Source organism: Podarcis tiliguerta (genome assembly GCF_965153285.1).
Source record: "Podarcis tiliguerta genome assembly, chromosome: 8".
NCBI classification, from domain to species: domain Eukaryota; kingdom Metazoa; phylum Chordata; class Lepidosauria; order Squamata; family Lacertidae; genus Podarcis; species Podarcis tiliguerta.
The window spans coordinates 75,429,569-75,448,965 of record NC_139541.1 but is presented as its reverse complement, the minus strand read 5'-3'; the positions used below and the strand labels follow the sequence as shown (position 1 = coordinate 75,448,965).

Here is a 19,397-nt window from a genome sequence, read left to right as displayed (position 1 = left end):
GGTACAGAACCTGTGGCCTTCTAGATGTTGAAAGACTCCGATTCCTGTTGATCCCAACTAAGAATGCTGGAGAAACCGGCATTTTAATCAGGAACAACATAATTCACACCAGATCTCTGTTATGCTTTGAAATTCACACTTCCTCAAGTTTTTTGTTGCAGTTCACCAGCTAAACAATGTGAAAAATACTGCACACATTAGGGCAGAGACAATACATCCTGTTTCACCTCTTGAAATTAGTTGCCAATACAAAAGGTCCCTGGTGCCTATGTCTCCTTATTTCCAGGGCTTTCCCCAAGACTGACACTATGTGCAACTAATTTCTCCTCTGCCCTTTTAATGCCCCTCCTGGGTTTTTTTTTTGGGGGGGGGGGAGAAAGGGAAGAGCCTGTTGCAGCAGGATTGGAAGACACCTGTGACCAGGGGCGCCAACTTGGGCTCCACATTGTGGGTGCCCACCACACCCACCCACACACACCATGATGTCATGCCAAAACATCATGCCATCACCTGCTGCCCTTCAAGTAGAGATATGTATTGATGCTAGGATGTATTTATTAGATTTTATCCTACCTTCCTCATGCTTTGAGCACAGCAGCTTAAAAAGTCTTTATCCCTTTCTCCCCTTAATAATCACACAGATTATTGCTGTAAAAGGTAAAGATAACATTTACTCACTCAGAATACTTGTTGAAGAGTAACAGATACAGCAGCTTTGTCCAGGCCATCTTAAAATGGAGATCTAGTTACAAAGACATACAGTGGTGCCCCGCAAGACGAATGCCTCGCAAGACGGAAAACCCGCTAGACAAAAGGGTTTTCCGTTTTGGAGGTGCTTCGCAGGACAAATTTCTCTATGGGCTTGCTTCGCAAGACGAAAATGTCTTGCGATTCCTGGGGTTTTTTTTTCCGCTCCCCACCTCCTTTTTCTAAGGCACTAAACTGCTAATAGCCTTTTAGCAGCTAATCCACTAATCCCTTAAGCCTTTAATAGCCGCTAATAGCCGCTAAACCGCTAATAGCGCTAATCCGCTAATGGGCTTGCTTCGCAAGACGAAAAAACCGCTAGACAAAGAGACTCACGGAACGGATTCTTTTCGTCTTGTGAGGCACCACTGTACTTTGGTCCAGTTTATGATGGAGTCTGAGTTCCAAAGCCCAGACAAGCACATGGTTCTACATTGCTGGATGGATGATGATGAGAGAGCAAAGAGGGAGGGGAAATACATATGCCAACCCCCCCGATGGAAGAAGGAACTGATGCATGAAGAGCCTTAGTTGCAGGAATTTATAGATTATGGCAAGGAGCACTTTGCCAGCACTCAGGAACAATGGGTTCAGACAGTGTCACAAATTGCTACAATTCTAATCGCGCTATAGCACAATTTAAAGCACAGTGTTGAAAACAAATTAAATCTCTTTCCCCTCCCAAGTAATCCTAATCTAGACTCTATTATCTGAGAAATAGAAAGAGGGAGGGAGAGAGAGAGAAACAGCTGGAGACTCAAGGTTGGGAAACACTGGTCTAGAGGACCACAGCTTCTCATTCCTGCTCTTCACAATCTTATTGGATTTTCATCATCCTGAAGAGGAGCAAAAAAAATCAGAAAACTTTTTTTGTTCTTGTTTATAATATTTTATTAAGTTTTCAAATTTAATAATTCAATAAAAACCACATTATAACATTCCAAATTACAATATAATAAAAAAGCCAAGTAAATTGCCAAATTATATATCTATCTGGACGGGAAATCATTGCCGCACATTTGAAACGGTCCAGTCTAAATTCTTAAGACAGATTCTAGCCGTTCCACCATGCGTACCAAATGCGGCCCTAAGGCTGGAGACTGGCCTCCTCTCCGTCGAAACCCGGACCTGGTTAAGAACATTCAACTATTGGCTTCGCCTGAATTTAAACCCATCCGGATTACTACCTCTAGTAGCACGAGATGCTCATAGAAGTCGGTGGTCCAAAGTAGTGCATCAAAAACTACTTACATGTGGCCTACAAGCACAGCATCTACTGAAAATGGGTCTCCCCAAGGCAGAAACCATTATTGATCAGCGCATGAAGGATATTGAGCAGCAGAATAATCTGGCCTATATTAAGAAATTTAGTGCTTGGTACGCTTATCTGCCCCCCTCCCACTTTGATTTTCGGGCACCTTATTTGTCTACCTTAACCATTCCAAAACTCAGGCGGGCCTTTACACTGGCCAGACTAAATATGTTACCCTCAGCTGTTCTTGAAGGTAGATATCAAAAAAATTCATTCAAGAATTGGCTCTGCCCCTGTGGAGCTGGCTATGTAGAGACGGTGTCACACGTTCTCTTGTCTTGCTCCCTATATAAAGATCTCAGGGACGAGACCATTACGCCGCTCCTATCTGCCATCCTGGGCCGCTCTTGTGAAGCCAAATTGTTCTCACTCCTAGCCCACCAGAACAGCTCGACAACAGAGAAGTTTGCCAAATTTATTGAGAGAGCAATGAGACTGAGAGCTGTTATCTGAATGACACCAGTGTCGTCACCCGGATTCCTCACCTAGGATCTTATGATTATTATCATTATTTTTTTTATTATTATTTTATTACCTCTGCCAAGTTTTAAGTACTGAGATTATTAATTTACCTAGGGTTTTAATTGGTCACAAGATTTTATGGTAACTATATTTGTAATGTGGTTTTGTTGGTGTTTGTCCTTTGATGCTATGGCCTATCGGCTACGCAAATAAAGTCTACTACTACTATCTTTGTGTGATTTTTTTATCTATATTCATCCAAATTTTTATAGGTGCTTTAATAGTCTCCAGGATAATAGGATGTTTCATAAAATTGGAGCTGAGTTTAGTCCACCCTACAAGAGGTTCAAAGAAACTATATTCGAGAGTAGCCCAGTTGGGATTCCTGCTAGCTCTCCAGTCATTAGTCTTACTCAGCAAGTAGGCCTGGTGATATAGTTCCAGATTTGGGAGACTAAAGCCACCTTCCTTAGTTGGAAGTTGCATTTTATATAGTGATATTTTTGGTGGCTTCGTACCCCATAGGCACGATCTAAATAGTTGATGTATTTTTTGGAAGTAAAATTTGGGGCTATGTTTTGGTAATCCTCTAAGAATGTATAAAAACTTTGGAACAACATTCATTTTGAGGTCCCCACCTTTCAATATCAAAAGAAATCTCATTTATAATTTGATTCAAATTTAAATTTTACAATTTGGTCTATATCGGATGAAATCATTATACCCAAGTATTTAATAAAGTCTTTGCACATCCAAAATTGATGGTAACAGGCCTAGTTCAGCAGGCTGATGTAAGTTCTGGCCAGTTGAAGCTTGTGCGAAATCTAACATTTGCCCAAATCTTGATTGCCTCAAAGTGGTGCTCACCCAGTGTACCTGCTGAGGATGAGTGGATTCACAAAGTACTTGCTGAAGAAGCATGGTTTCACAATGTCTTTCTAAAATCACCAAGCTGCTCATTTGGCTGAGTAAGGGAAGCCAAAGGAGAGAGAAAAATGGGAAACTATGGAGCCCTTTAGTAATCGCTACCAGGGGTGGGGAACCTCTGGCATGGGGGGTCAAATGCAGCCACTGCATGCTTCTCCACAGGACCCAGGAGATGGGGGTGTAGGTGGTACATCGTTCCTCAGCTTGGGTCACAAGGGAGACCTCCAAAAATGTTTGCATATATTGTGTGAAGACTAGCATTTCCATTTTGTGTAAGACTACATAAAATGCTACGACGCCTCTTCCTCCATCTGCTTCCTCTTCTGCTAACATTCCCCTGCCTATTTGTCCCAATGGATCCAGAGAGGTTATGTGCCCGTTCTAAATGTTTATTTTTTTATTTTTTGAAGGTTGTATACACAGTCCAGTTTATGTCTTTCCCACAATAAGTGGGTGTCCCACCTGCCCCATAGGCGGCAGAAAAATGGCACTGGCATCAGCACTGTTTTCCAGCAGGCTCTCCCCAAAATCTCCTAAGATCTAGCCAGATCCTGCTGCTGCTATGCCACTTTGTGCTGTTGCCACACAACCTAGGGAAGGGATGCTTTGGTGGGGGTTACGTAGCATGGCTGCTGTGGTGAAATGGGATGTACTACCCCTGACAACAAGGGAGCACAAAGTGGACACAATAAAAATTTGACATGGAAGGCTGGCCAGGGACTTCAAACGTGAAATCTAGCTCCCATCTCCAAGCACTATTATTTCCCCGAACAAATGTTGCATTTGGATAAATGATACAACACACATTATTTGCCATACATATTTATTTTGGACATGATTCAATGACTTCATTTGCACATGAAAGTCAAATACAGCCTGTCTTTGAGGAGGAGCTTCTAGGCTTCTGAAAAGAAAGCCTGGGAGTCCTCAGGCTGAGACCACCCCTGCTTCAACCACTAGGCCACCAATTTCCATAAATGGTGGGTTCTTCTGGGCGGTGGAGGTTTGCCTTCCCTCAGCTACAGCTCATTGGCATCCTCGTCCATTGCGTCAGTACACTTTAATTGAGTGATCTCATATCCCAGTGATTTAAGATAAGTCATCAGCATCTCCTGACCGTAGTCACACATACTAGCTGTTGCACAGCCTCGGACAGAACCAATCAGGCTGCTTCCCCCTGTTGGGAAAAAAAGCACACACATATGCTTTTGAAATCCAAAACCCTCTCCCTCAAACAGAACGGTGGGCAACTTTTTTCAGACCAAGAGCTGTTTTCCAGTCTGGGTGACCTTCTGGGAGGTCCACTGGCCAATGGAAACATATGTAAAATTCACCTTTACATGGCAGGCTATTTTATACATACATTCAACCCTGCCCCCCCGTCCTCCATCCAGGTAACCAAGACTTCAGGGGCAACAATCCAGCCAGGCCAAAGCATACAGGTAGGGTATGAAGTGGGGCTTGTGAGTTGTGGCCTAGGGAGAGGAGGTGTGGCTAAGGAGGATCTAAAGGGCCAGAGAGAGAGAGTCCTAGAGGAATGCCTTTGGCTCCTGGGCCTGTGGGTCTCCATCCTGCCCCCTCCAATTTAAAGTGCAAATTTTAAGATGTATTTTTATTTAACAAAAACTATATACCGCTTGATTGCAGTAAAAACTGCTAGGGGTTTACAAGAAATATTTACATTAGCAATAAAAGCAGTAAAAACCATTAAAACATTTAAAACTCAATCGAATGAACAGCAAAAGGGAATAGAGCATGTTCCTATCTGAATAGGCTTTTAAGGTGTTGCTGGGGAAAAAATGGAATAAACTGGCACAGGGTTCCAGACAAGAACTGCAGAAATCACTAGCCCTTCCCTGTATTCTCCTCCTCCCACCTCCCTGTCCACACATCCCTCGACCTTGGGCTCCTGCCCATCCCAGACACTCTGTGAAGGCAACGTGGGTCTCCTAATAACTTTCAGCACCCTTAATAAACAAAGTATCCTAGCGTCTTTTAGGGGAAGCCATGATTGCTCAACGTAGCATGATACTTCCTCAAAGATGGGGCCCTAGTTGCACTCCATTACACAAGACTCACCAAACTTCAGGCGACCCCCAGCGTAGAAGCATTGATCCTCCTCATTTCTGCAGCTGACGGTCTTATTGCCCTCACACTTGTCTGAAGAGATGGAGAAGCAACTTGGGCACTTCAGCCCATTGAGCTCCCTCGTCTCACTCTCGGGCACTGGAAAACAATCACCACACCACACCAACATTGCAGTTAATCAATGTATTTCTTTTGCAGATGCAAACCACAACGTGCTGTATGTGAGGGGTGGGAATTGGGCTTCCACTTCCAAGATGGATGCCTACCACCTTCCAACACTTCTCCAAGCGGAGTGCTTCAGCCGTGCTCCATTCATCCAGGGCTACATTAATGCATGGTGCAAGAGATTTCTGACTGGGGCCACATTCACAGCATACATTTCAAGCAAAGGGATACCACTTTAAGCAATTGGGCTTAGCACTGAGCAGCATTGGGGGGCATTCTGAGAGACAAAATGGTAGCCACGAATGGACACAAATGATGATAAAAGTCTGCAAAATGGCCCTCTTCCTGAGAGCGGGAAAGAGAAAGAAAGCTGTTAGTAGTTTTATCCTTAAAAAATCACTTCTGGAAAACATGTGCTTAGTTTTGGTAAAATAATGATTTCACCTAAGAAGAAATGGTAGCTAATAAGAACTATTGTGTGGGGTTTGTTTGTTAATCCATAGCTCTGTGAGGGGAATAGGGGTTTCCCAATTAACTCTCAGCATCCTTAACAAACTACCACTCCCAGAATTCTTGGTCCTAGGGTTGTTATAGTGTTTACAATTAAAGCATACACCATGGTGTTGAGAATACTAAGGCGAACCACAAAATGGTGCCTCCTCCGAACAACAAGGGAGGGGTGAGTGAAGATCTACATCAGGAACAAGGGAATGTGAACATCTACATCAGGAACGAGGGTGGGAGTAGACCAGAGTTCAAATCTGTAGTAGAGCCACGAAACTTGCTGAGTGACCTGGGGCCAGACACTGCCCCTTAGCCTGACTTATTTCACACGGGTGTTTGAGGCTAAAATGGTGAGCAGGAGAGCCAGAAATGCCACCTCAAGCTCTTTGGACAAAAGAGTAGGGATGTAAATATCAGAAGCTGCTGCAGGAGAGGGACTGTGAGTAACATCACACAAGGAATGTTTCTAGGACTAAGGTAAAACTGTGTAGCTCCCTTGTAATTTTTGCTCATGACTGCTGCATGTTGTTCAAGTAATCTTGTTATTGATTCATGGTTTTTGGTTTTGTTCTATGTGCAGTTTTTCTTTTACTATGCTATGTTATTAAATAATGCAGATATCCTCTTAGAAAGTCCTGTTCTGTTGGTGAAGGCAGGAGCCCATGTTGCAGATGTTTGTAGTAGGCTTGGCCAATCCACAGGTATAATAATACTGCCTTCTCACTAGCTGGATCACCAGCTTTTTGTGGTGAGTGGGTTTGCACGTTCCTATGACCCGTGTGAGTGAAGCCATCAGGAATCCTGTACTCCTAACAGGGTCACCCAAGGCGGTAAGGTCAAAGGGAATGATCCAAAAAGTCCTCAACGGCAGAACAGGTGGATGATAACAAGCGGTATGTTACAACAGCTGTGAAGGCAGATAAGGGCTGCAGCAGATAGGAATCTACTAGTTCATTGTGACTACTCATGCCACCGGAACAGAGCCCTACTGTGAATAACAACAACAACAACAACAACAACAACAACAATAGTAATAATAATAATAATTTATTATTTGTACCCCACCCATCTGGCTGGGTTTCCCCAGCCACTCTGGGCCGCTTCCATAGAGACCAAAAATACACTAAAATGTTACACATTAAAAACTTCCCTGAACAGGGCTGCCTTAAGATGTCTTCTGAATGTCAGGTAGTTGTTTATGCCTTTGATATCTGATGGGAGGGCGTTCCACAGGGCGGGCGCCACTACCACGAAGGCCCTCTGTCTGGTTCCCTGTAGCTTTGCTTCTCGCAATGAGGGAACCGCCAGAAGGCCCTGGGCGCTGGACCTCAGCGGCCAGGCAGAACGATTGGGGTGGAGACACTCCTTCAGGTATACTGGGCCGAGGCCATTTAGGGCTTTAAAGGTCAACACCAACACTTTGAATTGTGCTCGGAAACATACTGGGAACCAATGTAGGTCTTTCAAGACTGGTGTTATGTGGTCTCGGCGGCCACTCCAAGTCACCAGTCTAGCTGCCACATTCTGGATTAATTGCAGTTTCCGGATCACCTTCAAAGGTAGCCCCACATAGAGTGCGTTGCAGTAGTCCAATGCTGTAGTCCAAGTGGGAGATAACTAGAGCATGCACCACTCTGGCGAGACTGTCGGCGGGCAGGTAGGGTCTCAGCCTGTGTACCAGGTGGAGTTGGTAGACAGCTGCCCTGGATACAGAATTGACCTGTTCCTCCATGGACAGCTGTGAGTCCAAAATGACTCCCAGGCTGCACACCTGGTCTTTCAGGGGCATAGTTACCTGATTCAGGACCAGGGAGTCCTTCATACCTGCCCGCCCCCTGTCCCCCAAGAACAGTACTTCTGTCTTGTCAAGATTCAACCTCAATCCATTAGCCGCCATCCATTCTCCAACCACCTCCAGGCACTCACACAAGACCTTCACCGCCTTCACTGGTTCTGATTTGAAAGAGAGGTAGAGCTGGGTATCATCTGCATATTGATGCAGATGTGAAGATTGTGCCTTGGTCAGCATGCACTGATCTACACACATAAAACAAATTCACGTACTGGTGTCTTCCAAAAACTCATAGCAAACCCAAACCCCAAAAGTCACCTGGCAATCGGCAAATGGTAATGGGGGCAGGATCATGAAATCTGGAAGCCCCTAGTCATGAACCAGCACATGGGCGGTGAATAAGGATTCAGTCATTCCCACTCAAGGAACGAGGCAGTTGAGCAGCTCGGCAGCTGTATCCATAACTGAGCAGCCCTTTTTAGGATCCATTCTGCTCACCCTGGAAAGGGGGAGGGGCTAGAAAAGGTGCCCTAAACATGATCTGCCTCCCTTTTCCCCTGACTGGATGACCGCACACAGTGGGGTCACCACCTAGCTGTTGTAAAACACAATTGAATTTTGGAACATGGAATATACAGACTTTGTCAGATAACACAGATAGTGAGTGTTCTGAATGCAGAACTGCCATCATTGCAAGAGAGCTGCAACGTTTTAACATCAATATTGCAGCGCTTCAAGAGACTTAAAGAGCAGGCGAGGGACAACTGAAGGAAGAAAAAGGAGACTACACTTTCTTCTGGAAAGGTCTATCCGGACAAGAACTTTGGATACAGGGGTAGGCTTCACTATAAAAAACGATCTTGTGAAGCTCCTGTCAGAAGTCCCTACCGGCATTAATGAGTGACTCTCAACCCTTCGAATAAAGCACACCAAAAACCAACAGGCTACTCTTATAAGCGCTTATGCACCAACACTGGATGCCGATGAAGACATTAAAGAAAATTTTACTCTCAGCTGGATACTGTTCTATCAGAGATGCCTAAGGAAGATAAACTCATCCTCCTGGGTGATTTTAATGCAGGAGTTGGGTGAGATTTCGATCGGTGGCCTGGGACTATTGGGAAAGAAGGAATTAGCAACAGCAACCAGAACTGAATCTTACTTTTGACGATATGTGCAGCGCACAACCTTGTTACTACCAACACACTCTTTTGACATAAAAATAAATTTAAAACTCCCTGGAGGCATCCTCGGTCAAACCACTGGCACCTCTTAGACCAGGGGTCAGCAACCTTTTTCAGACATGGGCTGGTCCACCATCCCTCAGACCATTTGGTGGGCCAGAGTAAATTTTGAAAAAAAAGATGACCGAATTCCTATGCCCCACAAATAACCCAGAGATGCATTTTAAATAAAGGCATACATTCTGCTCATGTCAAAACACCAGGCAGGCCACACAAATAACCCAGAGATGCATTTTAAATAAAAGGACACATTCTACTCATGTAAAAACACGCTGATTTCTGGACCGTCCACGGGCCGGATTGAGAAGGTGATTGGGCCACATCCGGCCCATGGTCCTTAGGTTGCCTGCTGCTGTCTTAGACTATGTTATTGTCTGTGCTAAAGATCACCGTGATCTGCTCCTTACCAGAGCTATGACGAGTGCCGACGACTGCTGGACAGATCACTGACTAATACGCTCCACAATGGCTATCAATATTATACCTTAACGCAGGCTTCAAGGAAGGAAAACAAGGTGCAAAATGAACACCCAAGGCCTTCAAGATCCCGTTAAGTGGGATTGCTTCCAAAGGACTCTTAAGGGCCATCTGCTTTCAGAATTCCCTGATAACATTGAGGAACACTGGACCAAGCTAAAAACATCCATTATTGCAGCCTGTGAACAAAGTCACAAAGACCATCTATGGGCGAATAAATAATGGCATATTCCCCCTACGCTCAGCAGACGGTATCACACTTCTAAAAGATAAAGAAGCTATTACACTGCTTTAAAGAACATTACCAACATCTCCTTAACTGCAACTCCCCCGTAGCTGCTGAGGTCCTCTCACAAATTCTGCAAAAACAAGTTAGAGATGAGCTTGCAGTATCTCCAAATCTAGGAGAGTTGTGTACAGCTATTAACCATATGAAAAACAAAAAAACAAGCAGACCTGAGGGGATACATGCCAATGTCTTCAAAGTGGGTGAAATTGAACTTACACAACAACTTCACAAGCTCATCAAAAAAATCTGGGAGAGAGAAGAGATCCCAGCAGACTTTATGGATGCCAAAATTATCTTTTTTTTAAAAAAAAGGTGACAGAACTGATTGCAGAAACTATCGAGGCATCTCTCTATTAGCTGCAGGTGGTAAAATTCTTGCAAGGATCTTAGCAAACCATCTCTTAACAATATCCGAGGTGACCGTTCCTGAATCCCAAAATGGTTTTCAGCCTTCTAGGGGGATAGTGGACATGATTTTCACCGCTCAACAGCTTCAAGAAAAATGCAGAGATCAAAACCAACCCCCGTATGTGTCGTTTTTTGACCCAAGGCTTTCAACATTGTAAATCTTAATGCCCTGTGGACTGTCCTTCTGAGAATTGGCTGCTCAGATAAATTTGTAAACATCATCCGACTCCTCCATGATAATATGACAGCAACAATCGCAGATAACAATGGCTCTCAAAGTGAACCATTCACCGTGGGATCAGGTGTTAAACAGGGTTGTGTTATTGCCCCAACTCTATTCATTGTTTTCATTGCCATGATCCTACACTTTGTCAAAGGAAAACTCCCCACCGGAGTAGAAATAATATATTTAACAGATGGAAAGTTCTTCAATCTGAGCAGGCTGAAAGCAAAGAGTAAGGTTACAGTAACTTCCATCATGGAGCTTCAGTATGCTAATGACAACGTAGTGTGGGCACGCTCACAGGATGACCTCCAAACCATCCTAAATATCTTCCCAGAAGCTTATGAAAAGTTTGGCCTGTCGCTCAACATCCAAAAAAACAAACAAACCAAAAAACAAAGTACTGCACCAACAAGTACAAAATAACCCCTCTGCAGCTCCACAAATCCAACTCAATGGTGTAACGTTGGAAAATGTCAATCACTTCCCCTACCTAGACAGTTATCTTTCCATAAGGGCTAGCACTTATGCCGAAATCCAGCATCCCTGAGCTCTGCGAGTGCAGCTTTCTGTTGATTGAAGTGCAGAGTGTTTAAGGACCGGGACATTCACAGGGAAACCAACATGCTTGTTTACAAAGCTATTGTACTACCAACCTTACTGTATGCTTGTGAAACATGCACCACTTATAAACACCATCTCCAAACCTTGAAAGATTACATCAACGGTGTCTCTGAAAATTTTGGGAAGACAGGCGAACTAATATCAGCGTACTGGAAGAAGCAAATATCACCAGTGTTGAAGCAATGATTCTTCAACATCATCTTCGTTGGACTGGTCATGTTGTGCAGATGCCTGATGATCGTCATCCAAAGTAACTACTCTATTCTGAACTTAAAAATGGAAAGTGTAATGCTGGTGGTCAACAAAAGAGGTTTAAGGACTTTCTCAAGGCAAATCTTTAAAAATGAAGTATAAACACTGACAACTGGGAAACACTGGCCTGAGAGCGCTTCAATTGGAGAACAGCCTTTACCAAAGGTGTCATGGGCTTTGAAGACACTCAAACTCAGGATGTAAGGGAGAAATGTGCTAAGAGGAAGGCATGCTTGGATATCCACACCGTGATCAACTCCCACCCAGAAACCAATGTCCCCACTGTGGAAGGACGTGTGGTTCCAGAATTGGCCTCCACAGTCACTTACTGACTCATTGTTAAAACCGTGTTTATGAAAGACAATCTTACCTGGCTACGAGTGATCGCCAAAGAAGAAGAAGAATCACACTGCCTTACCAGTCTGTCCCACTAAAAATATCTCTACAAATGCAAATGCATCAAAGAAAATGGGTCACTCTAGGTTTGGGGGCTAGAACTCTGGGAAACCAATGAGCCAGTGATGTGAAGTGGTTAGAGAGTTGGACTAGAATCTAGGAGACCAGTGTTCAAATTTCACTGTAGCCATGACACTTGCTGAGTGGCCTGGGACCAGGAACCATCTCTCAGCCTAACCTATTTCACAGGATGTTTTGAGGCTAAAAAGGTGAGCGGGAGCTCAAGCTTTTTGGAGGAAAGCATAGGATGTAAATACCAGAAGCTGCTGCAGGAGAGGAACTGTGAGTAGCATTATGGGAGGGGTGTTTGTAGGACTAAGGTAAAACTGTGACGCTCCCTTGTAATTTTTGCTAATAGATGCTACATGTTGTTCAAGTAATCTTCTTACTGATATTTTGGGTTTTGTTGTATTATTTCCCGCCACCCCCATACTATGGCTCCAATGCTTCCCCGCTGGTTCCCTCTGTCAGTGGCTCCTCCTTGTCCCACCAGTCTGAATCAGGTTTGAAATCTCTCCTAGTGTCACCCTCAGGCACCTCCTGGAGCGACTGGCTGCCACTACTCCGCCTTGTCTAGCCAGTCCCTGACATCAGGATACTGCCAAAAACTTGTTTGTCTTTCTTTGACCTCTCTCATTACTTAAGTTTTGTGAGATCATCTTTCCTGATGATGATACTTACTTTCGGGACGTCCGCTGTTGCACATATCTGTCTTGCAGCAGGAGGCCTTGCTCTGGATGTATATTGATGAGGTTATGGAGGCACTGCCATAGCCTACATCACACAACTCTGTATCGATGCAGGACTTGAGAACCATTGTTGACCCCAAAAGTGCTATAAAATAATTGGAAAAGGAAATAACTAGACCTGGAAATAGGGCTGGCCCACCTATGAGGAAAGGGTTGATGATCACCTTATGTTTGCTGATCCACAGGGGCACGAGATCTGACCACCAAGAAAAGCATCGCCTGATGCTGCTGCCTTTGAAGCTGTGGTGTGATCCTTAGAGGCAAGATCTCTCACCTCCTCGTCAGTTCCTCTCCCCCATTTGAGCCACCCCATGTCCCTGTTGTTCGTGGCAGGGACCTTGGAGCTCCTTCCTTTTTCTATTTAATATAATGTTTATTAAAATTGGGACTCTGGTGGCGCTGTGGGTTAAAGCCTCAGTGCCTAGGGCTTGCTGAGTATTAAAATTACTTTTTTTCCTTTATAACAACCAAATAAAATTTCTTCATCACATATATCTTTCCTCAAATTGAGCTCTGACTTCCTCCTGTCCCCTTCCCTGACTTCCATATGCAATCACTTTTATTTTGCATTTCTAAATCACCCTATTTACTTTATCTCCATATTTAAAAGACTTACTTCTAATATTTATAAACAGGTATCAAATCATAACCTGTCCTTTTCAAACAGTTCGTCTTGCTGGTTTCGGATTTCCCCCGTCAGTCTCGCCAGCTCAGCGTATTCAATCATCTTTGTTTGGCATTCTTCCAACGTTGGAAGTTCCTGCTGCTTCCATTTCTGGGCTAAATGTATCTTTTCTGCCGTAGTAGCATACATAAATATATTTATGTCTTTTTGGGGGGAATTTCTTCACCTATGATCGCTAATAAAAAAGCCTCTGGTTTTTTTTCCACTAAAAGTATTTTATATAACATATCCCAGTAGACTTTAATCTTAGGACACGTCCACCACATTTGAAAGAAATTCCCTTCCTTCTCCTTACATTTCCAACATACCTTATCTTGAGTTCTATACATTTTAGCAAATACCACCTTGGAGCTCCTTTCTGAGGCTCCCTCCACCTCTCTGGTGCCCGTGCAGGCACACTGCCTCTTTCCTTGTGGGGTGGTCATTCACAAAGCGCAGGCTGCAAAGCCACCCTACCTGTGCCTTGCAGGGCTGCATACACTGCCTGGCTGCCTTTGACTGGCAGAGTGGGCTCCGTCTTTTCTCCTGTGCTGAAAAAGGCAGCCAGGTGGCAGCCAAGGTTGTCTCCGCCCGGAGCCTGCACTCCACTGTCGACTCACGCAAGGTGGGGACTCCTTCAAATTCTCCATTGAGAGGTGGGCAGGAAAGGGTGACATGGCTCGCAGTTCCCCTGCTTAGCAGCTGAGATTCCGCTCCTACTTGTGTGCAAGCAGGAGCGGGGGTGGTGCTCTTGTAGCTAGGGAGGGGGAGCACTTTAACAGAGCCCCCGCCCCACTACTTGCTCATGTGAGCCAGTGGCAGGTTGGGGTTTCCGCAAAACTGCTTGGCTGAGGCGAGGGCAGCGGTGTGCTCTTAACCCAAGCAGTTTAAGGAGGGAGGGAGGAACAAGATGTATAAGCCTTGTCCATGCAGCTTTTTTCTCCCAGTGCAAGTATATGGGACAGACCACGATGATGATTTCACATCCTTGATGAAACTTCCACCCCTCCTGAGTCCCTCTGCCTCCAGCTCCAGGCTGCAGCTTGTATAGTTTTTCCTCAGCGTGCTGGGTGCTGGAGGCAGAGGGACTCAGGATCGGAGGGGTTTCCCCAACAACTTACTGCTGAGTGAATCTGTCATCACGGTCTGCCCCTCATACCGGTCCTGGGGCGATATCTCAATAAATTGCCCAGGCCTAATCTTCAGTCACCCTTTCTTCTGGGTCTGCGGGGTGGGGAACATCTCATGGTTTGCCTCAGGTATCCAATTGTCTTGAGCAGGCCCTGCTTGGAGCGGAAAGAGATTTCTCCAGTTTTATCTATTTGTTGAATGTGAGTCAGGAATGGAGAACCTTTGGCTGTCCAGAGGTTTCTACCACCCTTCTCCTTATTCAGTGGGATCAGTTCAGGAGGTTTCATGGGAAGGAATTCATCCATGAAATAAGTTTTGTGGCTGACAGAGTGGATAAAAATCAATTTAAAAAATCAAAATAATCAGATTTTTAAATTTAAATTAGATTTTTTTTATTTAAATCAGATTTTTAAAATTTAAATCGTGTGTTTTTTTAATGCTTTTGGATGATTCCCCCCCCCCCCAAGATGGTTTTCTATTTAAGTTATATTATAGTCCAAAGACTATCCTCATCAGGAAATAAGGATTTGTTTTAAGCTTTTCATGTGTGCTATAACTCCCTCTAAGGTTTTTCTAAAAAAATTGTTTAATCACATCAGTTAACAAACATGGATGCATATGCTCTAATGTTATTGTTTTAGTTAAATAAATTATTTAAATTATTATTAATGAAATGATTAATTTTTCTCCTTCCAATAAAATACAGCAGAAAAGAAGTCCAAATATAAACAGTTAATTTATTAAACCTCACAAAATTTTCATAATTATTTGTCAATGTTTTTCTAATAGTATAACCAAATCAGTAATTTTTGATATAACTTTAAAAACTACTCTGAAAATTTATTATTCCAAAAACAAAACCTTCATCTAGTTGTAAATATTAAGATTACACCAGCAAGAATGAGTCTTTATGTAAAAAAATGTTTTAAATCAAGTTTTACTGACTAGTGATTTAAATTGTGATTTAAATCAAATCTACCCTGTAAGTGGACCAATGAGAGTCGATTCTGGAGCTCATAAACGGACCATGTACCACAGGCAATTAGGAAGGGGCAATATGTCAGTATCAGTTTCTCTTGGTTTCTTATTTGAAGTTCATTTCTCCACATTTTCATATTAGTTTCCAACTCCCCCCCCCCATCAACATTTAGTGTGAATGTTATTTTCACTCTTAGGCCCTATCTGCAGGGTCATACTGATTTAAGCAGTCATGGTTTCCCCCATGGGGGTGGAGGGATATTTGTTGACCATATTGGCTGTGAATCCTGGCAGACTAGCTCTCTGCCTTGCAGGTCATTTTTCACTTGGCCTGGGAGATGGGAAACTGACAGACTGACTCCAACTAAAAAAGCTGAGACTGCTGAACCAACACTTGGGTTGGGGTATTGTTTGTTTTGTTTTGTTGCTGTGACTGATATCCATCTTTTCTATCTTTATTTTTAGCTCTTCTTATGAATTAGGTGACTGTCGCTTCATTTTGTTGTAGGTTATTGTATACACACTTTACCCTAGTATGTGCATTTGTCTATTGATTACATGGCTGGACAAGTGAATTGCAAAAATGGGAAAAGGGCAGATTCTGAAGGATGGCTTTGTTTTGCTCTGCCAATTGAGTAAATGCACCTTTAAATATGAACTGACTTGAATTTCTTCCCTGCTCCTACAGGCAATGCAGAACCTAGAACACTTCTTTTTGAAAAGTCTTGTTCAGTGGCTTGTGGCTAAGATATGGCCTTAGAAAGTGAGTCAGGGGGTTTACGTTTTGGTGATCAAAGAGGTTGAAAGTTCTTCTCACTTACACAGTTTGCCAACTCCAAGGGAAGACATGCAGGACTGGTCCCTGGAATCGTCACACTCCTCAGTTGTAGCATTTCTGCAATCTTTTTCTTGACCGAAACAAGACTCACATATCAGAGATGCCACTGCAGACAGGGGGAAAATGGGTTTAGAAAGCTTTAGTAACTGTGTAGGAAGAATAGGTCTGCGTCAAGGTACATGAACACAACACTTTCTGCTACAAACTCCATCTTACGAGAGGTAGCAAAGGCCACCGAATTTGATAGCTTCAAAAGCGGACTGGATAAATTCATGTTTACCATTCACAATTGATACATTGGAGGCACTATTTGACTACTAGTTTCTGCAAACTAGTATATATTCCTTCTGTAGTTCTGAAACTCTGTGAATGGGGGTGGGCCTTGCATAGACCAGAGAATGATTGTCCAGGATGGCTCCTGCAGTCTGAGGGAGAGGACCAGTAGAGAAGGTGTGGGGAAACCTTTAACCCTCCCGAAGTTGTTGTACTACAACTCCCATCAGCACCAGAAAACATGACACACTCTTGTAAGCACATCTGGTACCCCTGGGATTGGCCCTTTGGTTGGCCCCCACAGCTTTTCTCTTCATCAAATCTGGCCCTCTTTGAAAAAGGTTTGGACACCACTGCTTTAAATTTAAGCTAGGATTCTGGTTTATTGAAGAGTGAACTACTGCCTCTTTTGCTGCCCCAATGTACTTGGGGATGCCACACCTCTGTATGCATGTGGTAAAATAAAGATTTAATATTAAGAACAATGTTTCAGGAAGAAGGGGCAGAATTTGAGTGGACGATGAGGCAAGCAAACAGGAAAAAAGTTCAAGAAACATACTCTTTGTTGTAGATGAAACCTAGGATTCTGGTTTATCCAAGAGTGGGCGACTGCCCCCATTGCTCCCCCAATGGACTTGGGGATACTGCACCTCTCAGTATGGATTTGGTTAAATAAAAACAAATATAATCATTGGGAAGAAACTATCTATGATTGAGGATCCCTTGTAGCTTGACCATATGCTTTATTCCTCTCTCTTTCAAAGGAACCACAAGTCCTTGTTACTTTCTTCTCCTGCTTTAAAGGCTGACCCCCCACTTAGTTCCTTCCTGGAAACAGGATGATCAGCACAGCAGCTGTGGTTCTGCTCACCTGGATTCAGAAGGGTCAAGAGGAGGCAGGAGATCAGGAGTGTCTTCATCATTCTAGAGAGCTGAAGAGCCAGGAAGGCGTTCGAGAACAGCACTGGGCTGAGCAAGGAACTGATGCATGAAGAGGCTTAGTTGGAGGAATTTATAGGAGATTACAAGAAGCACTTTGGCAGTACCCAGGAACAATGGGTTCAGGACAGTGTCCCAAATTTTTAGAAGTCTAATCATGCTATACCATAATATAAATCACAGTGTTGAAAAGCAATTAAATCTCTTCCCCCTTCCAATAACTCCAAGGACACGTCCCTCCTAATCTGTGCCAGCCTCAATTTCTCAATCCTGCATGTGAGGAAACGAGTCCCATCAGGTTACAGCACTGAAACTGGATTAGGTTTCTGGAAGCCAAGGCATTTTCTCTGACAGCATGAACTTTTTTGAAAGGGGGACAAATGTCTGTCCACAGTTTCCCTTGTGGTACAGTAATAAAATGCACAGTGACCCGGATCCCCTCACTCCCATTAAATGTAGTTGCATTTGGGGTAAATCAATCTCTTCCCCCTTCCCAGAGCTCCAAGGACATGTCCCCCCTTTAACCTGTGGCACCCTCAATTTCACCACCCAGGAAGTGAAGCCCCATCAGGTGACACCAGAATTCAAAGCTCAACAGTGTAATTGGATTAGATTTCCAGAAGTCCAGCCAATTTTGCCAGATTTCTCTGATAGTCAGAATCACGAATTTAATTATTTTTGGTAAGGGGAGACGAGTGTCTGTCCAGTTTCCTTTGTTGTACAGTAATAAAATGCACAGTGACTCATGATCTAGATTTCCTCTGTCCCATTAAATGCACTTGTTTGGGGTACAGAATTGGTCCACTTGCTCTTTATAAATAAGTTGGTTAGAGTTAAGAGAGTCCCATGGACTGCAAAAAGATCAAACCTATCCATTCTGAAGAAATCAGCCCTGAGTGCTCACTGGAAGGACAGATCCTGATTGCAGCTGAGGCTGCAATACTTTGGCCACCTCATGAGAAGAGAAGGCTCCCTGGAAAAGGCTCTGATGCTGGGAAAGATTGAGGGCAGAAGGAGAAGGGGACGACAGAGGACGAGATGGTTGGATAGTGTTCTCGAAGCTTCCAGCATGAGTTTGACCAAACTGCAGGAGGCAGTGGAAGACAGCAGTGCCTGGGATGCTCTGGTCCAGGGGGTCATGAAGAGTCAGACACGACTAAAGAACAACAGAGTTAAGAGCAGGTGGGGCGGGGGGGGTGGATTGCAGGTCTGTGTCCAGAGGAGCTTGCAGATTTTAGGGACTATCTTTTACTGGGACTGGATATACACAAGCACAGCTCCACGTTCTTTGCTTTTGTTTCACTTGTGATGCTGATGAAAGTCAAAGACAGTGTGAATGATGTGGATTTGGCATTTGGACAATGCGAGAGGGAGAGTGGCAGCATCACAGATGTCCTGGGAGAGTTTTTTGGTGCAATGTTAGTATTATGTATATGTTTGCGTAATATATAATGTTGCTATATAATTTACTGTCAGCTTAGATTCTCCACATTGTTTCTTCTAAGAGGAATGGGACTCCCAGATGTTGGTAATCACAATGGAGGGGTGGGGAGAGTGACTTTGGGCTCATGTCCTCTTCCTTCACCATCTTCTTCTTCATATTATAAGTTAATTATTATAAGATGATGTACCGATGTTATTTAACTCTAAAGAGCTTAGATCGAATATATAAGAATGTACCAAAAAATGTTGGAAATGTAAGAATTGCAAGGGGTCATTCTGTCACATGTGGTAGACCTGTAGGAAGGCTAAGCTCTTTTGGGGCATGATATATAATGGGGGGGGGGGATCAAACTGACTTTTCCACGAGTCCAGAACCCTTCTGGCAGGGGATATTGGTCAGCAAAATTCCAAA

At 43.8% G+C, this 19,397-nt stretch overlaps 1 protein-coding gene across 1 annotated transcript; it reads right to left on the bottom strand.

Moving 5' to 3' along the window:
* Positions 1-4,304: 4,304 nt before the first annotated feature.
* Positions 4,305-17,575, bottom strand: LOC310684705 (phospholipase A2 inhibitor and Ly6/PLAUR domain-containing protein-like). The gene is made up of 5 exons (XM_083456183.1): positions 17,475-17,575; positions 16,314-16,436; positions 12,652-12,804; positions 5,528-5,674; positions 4,305-4,625 (listed from the first exon to the last, which is right to left on the bottom strand). Exons 1-5 carry the CDS (start codon positions 17,524-17,526, stop codon positions 4,468-4,470), a joined length of 633 nt encoding a protein of 210 aa, XP_083312309.1. The 5' UTR covers positions 17,527-17,575; the 3' UTR covers positions 4,305-4,467.
* Between the last annotated feature and the right edge of the window lie 1,822 nt (positions 17,576-19,397).

Bases quoted from the DNA above. Each gene is read 5' to 3' on its own strand.
- LOC310684705 (XM_083456183.1), bottom strand. From the start codon at position 17,526: ATGATGAAGACACTCCTGATCTCCTGCCTCCTCTTGACCCTTCTGAAT. The intron at 5,675-12,651 runs GTAAGTATCATC...ATTGTTTTCCAG, and splicing joins CAACAGCGGACGTCCCGAAA to TGCCCGAGAGTGAGACGAGG. The intron at 4,626-5,527 runs GTGAGTCTTGTG...TTTTCCCAACAG, and splicing joins TGGGGGTCGCCTGAAGTTTG to GGGGAAGCAGCCTGATTGGT.